General features: G+C 39.8%; 3 protein-coding genes across 3 annotated transcripts; 1 reads left to right on the top strand and 2 right to left on the bottom strand.

Annotated features, from left to right (window-relative positions):
* Positions 1 to 1,852: 1,852 nt before the first annotated feature.
* Positions 1,853 to 3,718, bottom strand: gpat3 (glycerol-3-phosphate acyltransferase 3). Its single transcript, XM_042508766.1, has 3 exons — positions 3,634 to 3,718; positions 2,172 to 2,411; positions 1,853 to 2,018 (listed from the first exon to the last, which is right to left on the bottom strand). Exons 2-3 carry the CDS (start codon positions 2,313 to 2,315, stop codon positions 1,854 to 1,856), a joined length of 309 nt encoding a protein of 102 aa, XP_042364700.1. The 5' UTR covers positions 2,316 to 2,411; positions 3,634 to 3,718; the 3' UTR covers position 1,853.
* Positions 3,719 to 3,839: 121 nt separating this feature from the next.
* abraxas1 (abraxas 1, BRCA1 A complex subunit) lies at positions 3,840 to 9,839 on the top strand. Its single transcript, XM_042509760.1, is given in 10 exon segments — positions 3,840 to 3,940; positions 5,202 to 5,293; positions 5,603 to 5,639; positions 6,027 to 6,093; positions 6,625 to 6,821; positions 7,781 to 7,900; positions 8,581 to 8,665; positions 8,832 to 8,944; positions 9,547 to 9,649; positions 9,651 to 9,839. Coding segments are annotated over 10 exon segments (1,083 nt in total). The 5' UTR covers positions 3,840 to 3,860.
* Positions 9,840 to 10,465: 626 nt separating this feature from the next.
* Positions 10,466 to 13,536, bottom strand: mrps18c (mitochondrial ribosomal protein S18C). Its single transcript, XM_042509868.1, has 6 exons — positions 13,449 to 13,536; positions 13,198 to 13,250; positions 11,436 to 11,519; positions 10,835 to 10,892; positions 10,692 to 10,751; positions 10,466 to 10,594 (listed from the first exon to the last, which is right to left on the bottom strand). The coding sequence occupies exons 1-6, from the start codon at positions 13,507 to 13,509 to the stop codon at positions 10,518 to 10,520; spliced, it is 393 nt and encodes a 130-aa protein (XP_042365802.1). The 5' UTR covers positions 13,510 to 13,536; the 3' UTR covers positions 10,466 to 10,517.
* Between the last annotated feature and the right edge of the window lie 18 nt (positions 13,537 to 13,554).

The raw sequence follows: 13,554 nt of genomic DNA, 5'->3' as shown, positions 1-13,554 counted from the left end.
CCCCCCCCCCCCCCCCCCCCCCCCCCCCCCCCCCCCCCCCCCCCCCCCCCCCCCCCCCCCCCCCCCCCCCCCCCCCCCCCCCCCCCCCCCCCCCCCCCCCCCCCCCCCCCCCCCCCCCCCCCCCCCCCCCCCCCCCCCCCCCCCCCCCCCCCCCCCCCCCCCCCCCCCCCCCCCCCCCCCCCCCCCCCCCCCCCCCCCCCCCCCCCCCCCCCCCCCCCCCCCCCCCCCCCCCCCCCCCCCCCCCCCCCCCCCCCCCCCCCCCCCCCCCCCCCCCCCCCCCCCCCCCCCCCCCCCCCCCCCCCCCCCCCCCCCCCCCCCCCCCCCCCCCCCCCCCCCCCCCCCCCCCCCCCCCCCCCCCCCCCCCCCCCCCCCCCCCCCCCCCCCCCCCCCCCCCCCCCCCCCCCCCCCCCCCCCCCCCCCCCCCCCCCCCCCCCCCCCCCCCCCCCCCCCCCCCCCCCCCCCCCCCCCCCCCCCCCCCCCCCCCCCCCCCCCCCCCCCCCCCCCCCCCCCCCCCCCCCCCCCCCCCCCCCCCCCCCCCCCCCCCCCCCCCCCCCCCCCCCCCCCCCCCCCCCCCCCCCCCCCCCCCCCCCCCCCCCCCCCCCCCCCCCCCCCCCCCCCCCCCCCCCCCCCCCCCCCCCCCCCCCCCCCCCCCCCCCCCCCCCCCCCCCCCCCCCCCCCCCCCCCCCCCCCCCCCCCCCCCCCCCCCCCCCCCCCCCCCCCCCCCCCCCCCCCCCCCCCCCCCCCCCCCCCCCCCCCCCCCCCCCCCCCCCCCCCCCCCCCCCCCCCCCCCCCCCCCCCCCCCCCCCCCCCCCCCCCCCCCCCCCCCCCCCCCCCCCCCCCCCCCCCCCCCCCCCCCCCCCCCCCCCCCCCCCCCCCCCCCCCCCCCCCCCCCCCCCCCCCCCCCCCCCCCCCCCCCCCCCCCCCCCCCCCCCCCCCCCCCCCCCCCCCCCCCCCCCCCCCCCCCCCCCCCCCCCCCCCCCCCCCCCCCCCCCCCCCCCCCCCCCCCCCCCCCCCCCCCCCCCCCCCCCCCCCCCCCCCCCCAAATGTAATCAGTTCATTGAGCCCAAGTGGACATTTGTGCCATAGTTAAAGAGTTTGCCTTGGGGTGGTCTTTAGATATTGTGTTTCAAAGGGATTAGACCAACACAAGGTAACAGTGATCTTTGACCTCTGACCACCAAAATCCTATTTAATTTGTTGTTGAGTCCAAGTGGATGTTTGTGTCAAATATTGCGTTCACAAGGATTAGACAAAGGAACAAACAAAGTCAAAGTGACTTTGACCTTTGGACAATGTGGTCTTGAGATATTGCATTCACGAGTATTAGACGATTGCAAGGTAACAGTTATCTTTGACCTTTAACCACCCCCCCAAAAATTTGGTTCATTGTGGAATTCATTGTGGAGTCCATGTAGACGTTCGTGCCAAAAAAAAAAAAAAATCCCTCTAGGTGTTCTTGAGATATCATATTGAAAAGAATGACATAGATGCAAGGCAAAAGTGACCTTGACCTTTGACTGCCAAATCTAATTAATTCATCACTAAGTCCAAGTGGATGTTTGTGCCAAATTTGAAGAAGTTCTTCTGAGATGTTCTTGAAGTATTGCATTCATGAAGATTTGACAGATGCAAGGTTACAACGATCTTTGGCCACCTAAATCTAATCAGTTCATTGTGGAGTTTCATGGTGGAGTCCAAGTTTTTTTTTTGTGCCAAGTTTTAAAAAATTCCCTTAAGGTGTTTCTTGAGATATTGCGTTCAAAAGAATGACATGGAAGCAAGGTTACAGTGACCTTTGTCTGTCAAAATCTAATCAGTTCACCTTTGATTCCAAATAAACGTTTGTGCCACATTTAAAGAAAGTCCCTCTCAGTGTTCTTGAGATATAGATAACGAGACTGAGATGTACAGATGGACAGACAGCTTGTAAACATAAAGCAGAGGGACTCACCGTTGGGCAGAGGCACGGGGACAGCGGGCTGCTGCTGCCGTCCTCTCTGGATCCGTACGGTGGCCCACTACAAAGACAGTTATTTTCAGATGACCTCTTGACACCCTGCCTGCTGCTGCAGATTTCCTAACTGTTCAAACATGTGAAGTAAGGAGGGAAGAGGGCGACTACACGCTCTCCTGAGGACACACTGTCTGCAGCTGAATTCTGTTTCTGTTACCTCCAGGATCTGGACCAGGATCTGGATGTAGACGCCGGTGACCCCCAGAGAGAGGCCGAACATGGCGGGCAGCATGATGAGGAACACCACCACAAACATCCACACCTGAAACACGCTCACGGCCAAACTCCACAGGTCCTCCATCGCTGACAGGTGAGGCAACCACGACTCAGCAGCTCCGGGGTCACGACTCAGCAGCTCCGGGGTCACGACTCAGCAGCTCCGGGGTCACGCCATCATCTGCACACAGCATCAAAGTCACTGTAGGATGACGTCATCACGTCAGGAGAGGTTGGCCTATTATCAGCACAATGTGCTTAAATGTACCTGAAGTTTGTTCACGATGGAGCTTTTAATTTTTATATAATGCTGGGAAGTTTAAAAAAAATAACATTAATTAGTTGAATACTCCTGCTGTAAACCATCTTCAAGGTGATACCACAATTATCACAGATCATCAGACCGATTACTGATTATTAATTAACAGCTCTCACATTTAAACAGACTTTTCAAATTACTGCACAATTCAGGATTTTTAAAAAGATCATGATCAGGGAAATAATAGTAAGCGGAATTATTATATTAATTATTATCTTTTCATTATATTACATGATCGACAGCCTGCTCCAGCGCGTAGCTGTAAATGTACGTAATGTGAGTAGCTGTAAATGTACGTAATGTGAGTAGCAGTAAATGTACATACGTAATGTGAGTAGCTGTAAATGTACGCAGTATGGACGTAATGTGAGTAGCTGTAAATGTACATAATGTGAATAGCAGTAAATGTATGTACGTAATGTGAGTAGTAGTAAATGCACGTAATGTGAGTAGCTGTAAATGTACATAATGTGAATAGCAGTAAATGTATGTACGTAATGTGAGTAGCAGTAAATGTACGTACGTAATGTGAATAGCAGTAAATGTACGTACGTAATGTGAGTAGCTGTAAATGTAATGTATTGTAGTAGCAGTAAATGTAAGTACGTAATGTGAGTAGCAGTAAAAATGTAATGTAATGTGAGTAGCAGTAAATGTAAGCAGTATGTACATAATGTGAGTAGCTGTAAATGTACGTAATGTGAATAGCAGTAAATGTACGTACGTAATGTGAGTAGCTGTAAATGTACGTAATGTGAGGTGCAGTAAATGTACGTAATGTGAGTGTAAATGTACATAATGTGAATAACAGTAAAAGTAAGTACGTAATGTGAGTAGCAGTAACCGTATGTAATGTGAGTAGCAGTAAATGTACGTACGTAATGTGAGTAGCAGTAAACGTACGTAATAAAAAGAGTAAACGTACGTAATGTGAGTATGTGTGTATCTCTGTACGCTCGCTGAGGGAAAAGTGTTCGGACCGTTAGTCGAAGTGTTGACTGTTATGTTAACTAAAGCAAACTACAAACCGAACAACAGTGACACAAACAACAGCCAACACGTATATGGACATTGAAATAAATACCTGAGACAGTGAGACAGTCCCGGCAGAGTTTTATGTCCTCTTCCAGCAGGGAAACGGTGTCTGTCTGTCCCAGCGTGAGGCGCCGTCTGTCTTTAAAACCCGCCCCTCCGTTAGCGCAGACCACTAATGGCGGACTGCGCTAGAAAAACGCAGATTTTTTTTAACACTGCGGCTGTTTTGCGCTTCTTTAACGCTTCTGGCTCATCCATCGGTGGCTAACAGGCATCATGGCGGAGCCGACGGTCCGTATGTCTGGGATAGTTTTAGCTTCTCTCATGTTCCAGCATGTAAACTGCGATTCCGACGTGTGTGAAAACACATTTCATTAAATTTGATGTTTTTTCAGTGGACCCCGGCGGGCGGTTACTTTACATGTTTAACAAGGGAGGCTAGCAAACAGAACAGTAACGACCCAACATTGTGAAAAACTTTTACAATGATTATTATTTTTGTGTAATAGTTTAATTATAACGGTTTTTGAACACGGAAAAGGTTTTTGTTGGTTAAGTGAAGCTGAAATTCCCGCCACGTTATTTCAGCAACTTTTAAAACCAAGCTAACAGTCCGGACACACCAGACCCCGTTCAAAAAACGTCAAATTTAACCTAAATTCGATTATGGTCAAGTACATGTAACTTGTGAAATAAAACTAAATACGTTTTTCAAATTTAATGCGGCTCCGCTGCTGATTTCGGCACGTTTATAATTAACAAGCGTGTGTGTATTTGTGTGTAATATTACCATAAATAACTGGCGCCCAGTTACCGCCCACTACTGTGGTGGAGCAGTATTTACAGCCAGAGCTTTTGTTTAGCATGAACTTTTAATTTCTCCTTTTTAGGATTAGTACGACTTAATCAGTACAATTAACTAAACATTACCTTTACACAATAAGTACTTTTTAAAATAAACATTGTAAAAATAATAATAATAATAATAAATACATTATTAGATAAATAAATAAAGTGATGTCCTCATATGGGGACACTGGGTATTTATTTAATAGTCACAATTAAGTCTAATAAAATATTAGTAAATAAAAAAAAAAGATATATTTTTTTAAGTCCTAATATAAGGACACAGGGTCATAGGAGGTTCATTAGTATTTTTACTATTATTATTTGGACTTTGTATTGCAACAAAAATTTATTATATATATATATATTGTGTCACTGTCTTCCTGCATAGAATAATTTTTTTTATTTTTTCAATGGTAGTGTTTGTTGAAAGCACTGGGTGGTTTATTTTTTTTTCCTCATATCTGGAACATCTTTAAAAAAAAAAAAAAAATTAAAGAAAATGCTCCAATGTTAGGCTTGTTTTCTTTTTTATTAAACTAAATTTGGGTCCGTGCATATCTGTATTTATTATTTATTTAAAGGTTTAAGAAGCTGTTGTTAAAAAAAATACGTGTCATGTTGGATAAATCGGACCACAGTGAACTCTTAATGAAGTATAACAGTAATAATGAGCACACAGCTCAGGTCAACATCACACCGTAATAATAATATCCAACACATAATCACGACATTTTAAACTGTGGTTTTTCTGTTTGCCGTCTCTTTGCAGGAGGGTCTGATCCTCGGAGAGAGTAAATTTGAGGAGCAGATCACCATCAGCGACTCTCAGGCGGATCACATTCACATCGAGGAAATCTACAGTAAGTTTGTCCAGTTTTCACGACACAGAAGAAAAAAATGGAAATACTAATATTACTATAAACCAACCTACGCTTCGTTTTTAAATGCTTTAAAATGTTGTGATACGTTTGATTTTAACCTTTAAAGTCTATAGTTTTTCATTTTATAATATGCCTTAAATTATTTATTCTTTATTCAGAGTGTTCCTCTTGAAAAATTGTTAACGAGAACTGAAAAAAATGGGCACAAACAAACTACAGTAAGTTAAATATTGGTGTGATGCAGCTTTTTTTTGTTACATTATTATAAATCTTTATTTCTTTAAACAGACATCCAGAAGCACATCGCCAGCCACAAACTCAACGAGTGAGTACAGGAGATGATATTAATATTTGGTGATTTTTTTTGTTCATTAAAATTTTGGGATTTTCTTTTTCTTTTAAATTTTTTTGGTGATATTTAAAACAAAAATTGTTTTTTGTTTCTTTAAAAAAATGGCTTTTTTTTTATTTAATTTTTTTTAAAAAATTTTTGGATTAAAAAAAAATGTTTTTTTTTTCTGATCTCAGACTTATTTCATTTGGCAAATGAAACATGGCTGCAGATCTCATTTAAGCAGAGTTTTTAATGTTGCATTTTGATTTTAATGTTGCATTTTGATTTTAATGTTGCATTTTTTTTTTAATGTTCATTTTGATTTTAATGTTTTTTTGATTTTACTGTTTTTTTTTGTCCTGATCTCTGTGTTTGCAGCTTCTACAACAGTGTCGGAGATGTGAACGTGGACGCTGTGAAGAAACTCCTGGCCAACAATAAGCAGGTAAAACATCAAACATTTAAATATTATAATATATATTAATAATATTTGAGGACACTGGGGTCTTAACCTGGACCTCCACAGAGGGAGATCCCCCCTTTTGTTTTTTTTTTTTTAATGCATATTTGCACCTTTTTTTTTACACTGAAACTTTTTAGTTATTATTGTGATGTCAAAATATTAGTAGGTGGGATTTTTTTCTTAAAATTTTTTTTTCTTTTAAAAAATTTTTGTGGGTTTTTTTTCCAAAAAAAAAAAAAAAGTTCTGGCTTTTTGTTTTTCTTTTGAGTTTTAAAAATTGAATTAATTTTTTAAAGTCTTGGTAATTTTTTACAAAGGCTTTTTTTCTTGAAAAACTTGGCAAAAAAAAAAAAAAAAATTATTTGTACTTTTTTTGGTGGGTTTATTTTATGACTGCCTTATATTTTATTTTATTTTACGTATTTATTCCACAGTCCTGCCAAAGAAAAATCACCAAAATTACAGCATTTATTATAGCGTATTAAACACGTTCTCCGTGCGTTTTTTAAACAGGAGAACGTCATCGGCTGGTACCGACAGCGCAGGAACTCGGATCAACAGATGACCTTCAGAGAAAAGATCGTCCACGAGACGCTGAAGACGTCTCTGTCCAACCCGCACATGATCTTCCTGCTGCTGACGCCCAGCAGGGTGACGGCCGCAGGCTCCACCCACCGCATGGAGTACGCCGCCTTCATCTCACGCAGCCGGTAAAACCGAAAAAACTGACAAAAAAAAAAAAAAACTGACACCGAAACGTGTCGCGGCTCCAACTTCACACACAGAAGCTTTTTCTCTTTTATTACATTTTAAAATTAATGTTTTTTGAGTTTTAGATAAAAAAGCGAAACGCGAGAAGTCAGTTTTAGTGCTTTTGACTATTTTATTTCACTTCTTTTTTTTATTAGTATTACTTTTATTTGCACAAACAAAAAACTGAAAAACAAACAAAAAAAAAAATGGGAAAAAAAAAAAAAAAAAAAACAGAAAGAGAGTCAGGGGAAGCTAACATAAATTAAATAACTCAAAAAAAAAAAAATTAAAAAAAAAAAATGACACAAAATGAGCAAAAAAAAACAGACCGATCAGTGGACAAAAAAAAAATCTAAAAAAATCTAAGTAATACATGAAAAATAATACAGGAATAAAAATCAATTTAATCAAGAAAATATTTGGCAGCACATCAGTGATGATAATTAATAGAAAAAATAAAAAAAAAAAAAAAACATAAAAAAAAAAAAATAAAATGTATGTGTGCTTACCATTAACCCATTAATTGTCCTTTTTGAAAATTATTTTCTTTAATTTTTCTCATTTTTAGTTTCAGCCAATAGAAATAAAAATAAAAGATGTGACGGCTTCAACTTCAGAAACAGAAACTCTAAAAACACAATAAAAATAATAAAAAAAAAACAATAAAATGCAAAAAACAAAATTGGCGTACTGAAAGGAGCTTTTCATTGATAACAACCACATAAATAATTACAATAAATATCAAGTTTCAACTGAAGGAAAAAAGAAAAAATTAAGTAAATCAAATAAATAATGTAAAACTCGTAAAACCTGATTCAGCAAAAAAAAAAAAATCAAAAATAAACGGACGTGTGAGTGTGTTTCTGAGCTGTGACGTTAATAAATGAATTTTAATAAAGTTTCACGTCTTTTGAAGGCAGTTCATCAACGTCCCCGTGCTGGTCAGTAATCTGGGTTTACTGGAGCAGCTGGCGTACTGGAAGGTGTCGGCGCCGTGCTCCGCGGCCGGATACAACGCCACCATGAAGAATCACAGGTGCCTGCTGGGAAAAAAGCTTACACTCTCCCAAAATATCTTCTTTATTTTTAATCAATAATAAGAAGTTTGATTTAAAATCATAACTGACGTCAGCTGCTGAAGTTCATTTTCGTTGGATTTCGTGATTCTGAAACTGAAATATAAACAGAATTTAGATTTCTCATTCTTACTTTGATTTAAACATTTAGATTTTTAAATTTGACATTTAGATTTCATAAATTAATATTTTCTAGCTGATACTGCAAATATAGTTTTAATAAAATTTAGATTTGACATTAGACTGATATTTTCTGACTGATAAGCCAAAAATATTTTGAGTAAAATGTTGATTTAACATTTAGATTTCAAATTTAACATTAATGTGTTATATTTAACATTTACATTTAATACTTTGATTAAACTTTTAAACTTAAGATTTAAATTAGATTAATATCTTCAAGCTGAATTTTTTAAAAAAAAATAGATTAAATATGTAACATTTACATTTGTGATATTTAGATTTAAAATTTAAACATTTAGATTAATATTTCCAAGCTGACGCAGCCATATTATTATGTATTTCGAATAACATTTAGATTAAACAAAAAAATATTTAAAATTAATACTTTTTTATTATTGTTTTGTTAACATATTTAAAATAATGATACAAAATAACAGTAATATGTATTTTGTTGCAGCTCTAAATTCTTCTCGTCTAACGGGCTGCTGAGGGAGGTGAACGACGTGAACGCCATGAACGACTCTCTGCAGGCGGAGCTGCAGGTGAGTGTGTGTGTGTGTGTGTGTGTGTGTGTGTGTGAGTGTGTGTGTGTGTGTGTGTGTGTGTGTGTGTGTGTGTGTGTGTGTGCGTGTGCGTGCGTGTGTGTGCGTGTGTGTGTGCGCGTGTGTGTGTGTGTGCGTGTGTGTGTTTAACCTGTGTGTTGTGCAGAGAGCGTGCGGGCAGGTGGAGGAGAGCGAGCGTCTGGTAGAAACTCTGCAGGCTGAAGTTTCGTCTCTGAAGAGGAAACTCGGCGAGAAGAAGCAGAACTCGGCGGGGAAAAGGTAAATAAATAAGTAAAAATATAAATATAATATAAATAAAATTTAAAAAAATATATATTTTGATATGACATTTAGAGTCAATATTTCAATTTAATATTAAGATTAAAAAATTCATTTCAACAAACATTTCATTTAACAACTGACATTTAGATTCAGCATGTTCATTATATAAACATTTAGACTTATTATCGTAACATTCAGATTTTATATTTACCTGTTAAAAATTTAAAGGATCACAAAAAAAAGTTTTACATTTTTTATTAAACCGTTATTTTTACAGTTACATATAACATTTTTTTTTTTTTTTATTACATTAATTTCTTTTTCAGATTTGAGGAAAAAAATGAGCTCAACATTCAAAATCTATCAGCTAAAAAACTGTAACTAAATCTGAACATTCGGAGAAACATTATTGATATTAATATTAATAATAATATTTTTTATTATTGATGATAAATAGTGTAAAAGCAGTAAGTTAAAGTGAATAAAAGTTAAAGTTTCATTTGTTTCATCTGAACAGTAAAAACACTTTATGTGGTTTTGTTTTCGTCTGCAGACGCCGATGGACTCGAGAGACTCGATGGACTCGAGAGACTCGAGAGACTCGATGGACTCGATGGACTCGGTCAGAGGAACAACCTGCGGCTCCAGGACGCCATCAGAGCGCTGTTCGCCCGCGAGCCTCTCTTCCTCACACAGACTTTAAACCCTCGAGGCGTTTCCTGTCGCCGACGAGGACGCAGACGACACGACGACGCTGAAACAGTCGGACTCGACGGACGGCGAGGACTCGCTCTCGCGGCTGCCGCCGCCGGGCCGGACAAATTGTCGGAAAAGGCCGAACGAGTCGGCGCCGGCGGGGAGGGAGCGGAAACGCAGGAAGAGCAGATCCTGATGTCAAAAATAAGACGCGGCGTTGTCGTAAGTTCTCCGTTTTCTGGAGTTTATTTTCGGCGTTCGCAGGTTTTTAATTTTTTATTTTCACAAAAAGTAAAGTTGGTTTTATTTTAACGTGACTGAAGCAGCCATGAAAGAGTTAACTCCAGCAGGATGTTCGGCTGTTTGTTTAAAGACGATAAAGTTTTTTGTGTTTTGTTAAACTTTGTTTCCGTCTTTAATTTATTTGATATAAATTCACTTTTATTTTGCAGAAACAGGCTTCACCGCTCTGAGCTAACATGCTAACGTGCTAACATGTTCACAGGTTCAGTAAAAGCCGCTGAAACGGCGCCGCGATTCAGAGCTAATTTTCATAATGAACGTCGCGTGTTTTTGTTTTTTTTTCATTTTGGCAAATTTCTAAAAAAGATTTTCACTTAATTTTTATCAGAAAAAATTGTAAATCTTTCAAAAAATACACTGGATTTTTTTTAAAATTTTTTGCTTGTTTTTTTTTTTCTTTTTCTTAAAAAAACATTTTAGCATTTTTTGTAGTTTTTTGGCATTTTTTAAAGAAAATATTTTGTCAATTTTTGTTATTTTTGAAGAAAACTTTTGAAGAAAAGATTCGAGTGACGAAACTTCAGCTGGACGACTTTAATAAACAAACAAAAACAGAAAACAAACTGAATTTTTAATCTCGACGTTTGATCGGGAAAACTTTGGGATCCTTCATGAACTGCGGATGTTTGTGCGTCACCGACATGAAACCTGCGGGCGACAAAAACACAGATTACTTCAAAACATCATCTTTATTTATTTTATTTTATTTTTAAAAATGATATTTGGTTTTTGGAAGCAGTCGTACCCATAGAGTGAGCTTTCTTTATGGCTTTAGAGATTTCTTTTTGTTTCCGTCCACACAAACCTGGAAGACAGAGACAAACGGAGGACGTTAAATGGGCCTGCGGACGGGCCGACGGCGGCGCGGCGGCGCGCTGAGCGTCTCACCTGTGATGTGACGGCCGTAAATCCTGCCGGTGTGAGGCGACACGAACTGAGACAGCAGCTGCAGGCGAGACGGGACACAGGTGAACACGCTGACGTCATACATGTTTTAAAAACGAAAAAAACCCCCCCCAAAAAAAAAAAAACGCTTCATTTGAAAATTTTAGAAAACGGTGATTCACTTCAGTTTTTTTTTTTTTTGGCTAAAATCTTTTTTCTGCCGATTTTCAAGAATCCACAAAATCCACAAAATCCTTATATAATAAAAATAAAAAAAAATAATATTTATAATAAAAATAAATAATATATAATAGAAATAAAATATTTTTTCTTTATTTAAAAAAATAATAATAAAAAAGAAAAATAAATAAAAAAAACCTCGTCCTCCCCCCAAAATTCAGGAGAAAAAAATCTTAAAAAAAATCTTAAAAACAAAAAAAAAGTTTAGAATTTTTTTTTTTGAAAAAAAAGTAATTTTTTTTTTTATCTTGTGTGTACTCGATTAAAAAAACATCCATACATTAATATACAAACGTTTCCAGGATTTTAGGGTCTTTTTAGGCTCTGAGGACGTGTGGATTTCGGAGCTGCAGGTCTGACTCACCTGAGTGTTCTTGTAGTCGACGGTGACGCTGCAGAGGAGACATCCTCCGTCCGGCTCTTTGTACGGATTCTCCATCTTCACGAACTTCAACGTGAAAGAAAAAAAAACACGTTAATTTAACCTCATTATTACTGCGATAATCAGTGTGATTATTTAACCCTTTGAGCTCTGAGCAAATGTGAGATTTCTCTCAAAAACTGCAAAAAAAAAGGCAACAAATCCACAAACTGTGATAAATTAGAAGATTTAGAAAAAAAAAAAAAAAGCTAAGAAAATAACAGATATTATTATTATTATTATTTATCACAGTCTGTCTCCAGTGAAGGACGCAAAAGGGGAATTTTCTGAAGTCTTGAATAGTTTATTTCAGTTTAAGAGTTCGTGACATTTCGGTAAACGTCGCTGAATCTGTGAAACGTTTGTGTCATTTTAGACGTTTTTCTGTTTTCTGTGTTTGCTGTTTTTTACGTCGGATGTTTTAATGAAAAAGAAAGTCTGATCGAAAGAAAATCAATAAAACTTTAAATGACAAAAAAAAGGTAAAAATGTCTTGAGGGGATAAAAAAAAAAAGAAATAAAGCTAAAAAAAAAAAATATTTATTTATTTTTTAAATATTTCATAAACGATAAACGACAGAACACAAAACATAACGTCAGCAGCAACAAGATCAGAGTCCATCACAACCGACAACAACAACAACCGTCAACAACAAACCACCCCAACAACCAACAACAACAACCAACAACAACAACCGTCAACAACAACCGACAACAACAACCGTCAACAACAACCAACAACAACAACCCAACAACAACCAACAACAACAACACACAACAAACAACAACCACAACACACCACACACACCAACACAAACAACAACCAACAAACAACCCAAACAACAACAACCGACGACAACACAACGACAACAACAACAACACACAACAACAACCGACAACACAACCCAACAACACAACCACAACAACAACGACAACACAACAAACAACAACAAACAACAACAACCGACAACAACAACCGTCAACAACCGTCAACAACAACCGACAACACACAACAACCACAACAACAACGACAACAACCACAACAACAACAACACACCGACAACAAACAACCGACAACAAACCGTCAACAACCGTCAACAACAACCGACAACAACAACCGTCAACAACCGTCAACAACAACCGACAACAACAACCGTCAACAACAACCGACAACAACCGTCAACAACAACCGACAACAAACAACAACAACCGTCAACACAACCGACGACAACAACCGACAACAACAACCGTCAACAACAACCGACAACAACAACCATCAACAACAACTTTTAACAACAACCGACAACTGTCAATAACAACACACAGTGAGAAAAACAAACACAGAAAATAAAAACTAACAAACAGCAACAACAGAAAAAAAACGAAGAACTAAATTTATAATTATCATAATACATATTTCAGTATTTTAAAGTATTTTTTCTGATTCTTGTTTTCTTTTATTTAAAGAACATTATTTTCATTATTTTCTCGTTTTGTTTATATTTTTTGAATTAATTAGATAATTTTGGGGTTATTTCTTCTTTTGTTGCTCATTTACAATTCTATTTTTTTATTTGATTTTTTTAGGTTTCAAAGGGTTAAAGTCTGATAGAAAACTAATAAATACATTTAGTCAAAACTATACTTCATATTTCCTGTACTTCTACATCAGTATATTGATTTAATATAAAATAAAATTACTCACCGTGTTTTCTTCCTGCTGGCCTTCAGCTGAAGCTGCAGAGATTTTTCTAAAACCTGCAAAAAATAAAATTAAAAATAATAAAAAATAAAAACAACAACATCTCCGCAGCTCTGCGGCTAACGTTAGCATTAGCTTCCCCTGCATTTTAACATTGAATTAAACTGAAGATTAAAACAGGTGGCGATGATTACTGTTACACTGAATAAACTACATAACAACTGTAACTATAACACGTCATCTCGCGGTCTTACCTGAGCTTCCACGCGGAGATAAAACCGATTTTAGCCTCTGAAACCCTCTGAGCGCGAGCATTTTGACCTGACACAGGACAGGAAGTTTCACACCGGAAGTTTCGCT

Source organism: Plectropomus leopardus, chromosome 20 (assembly GCF_008729295.1).
Source record: "Plectropomus leopardus isolate mb chromosome 20, YSFRI_Pleo_2.0, whole genome shotgun sequence".
NCBI classification, from domain to species: Eukaryota; Metazoa; Chordata; class Actinopteri; order Perciformes; family Serranidae; genus Plectropomus; species Plectropomus leopardus.
The sequence above is the reverse complement of the archived record's forward strand: the minus strand, read 5'-3'. Positions and strand labels throughout refer to the sequence as shown.

Excerpts from the sequence above, each read along its gene's own strand:
- gpat3 (XM_042508766.1), bottom strand. The coding sequence starts at position 2,315 with ATGGAGGACCTGTGGAGTTTGGCCGTGAGCGTGTTTCAGGTGTGGATG. Across the intron at positions 2,019-2,171 it reads TCCTGGTCCAGATCCTGGAG|TGGGCCACCGTACGGATCCA; the intron begins GTAACAGAAACA and ends CTGTCTTTGTAG.
- mrps18c (XM_042509868.1), bottom strand. The coding sequence starts at position 13,509 with ATGCTCGCGCTCAGAGGGTTTCAGAGGCTAAAATCGGTTTTATCTCCG. Across the intron at positions 13,251-13,448 it reads ATCTCCGCGTGGAAGCTCAG|GTTTTAGAAAAATCTCTGCA; the intron begins GTAAGACCGCGA and ends TATTTTTTGCAG. Across the intron at positions 10,893-11,435 it reads TCGACTACAAGAACACTCAG|CTGCTGTCTCAGTTCGTGTC; the intron begins GTGAGTCAGACC and ends TCTCGCCTGCAG.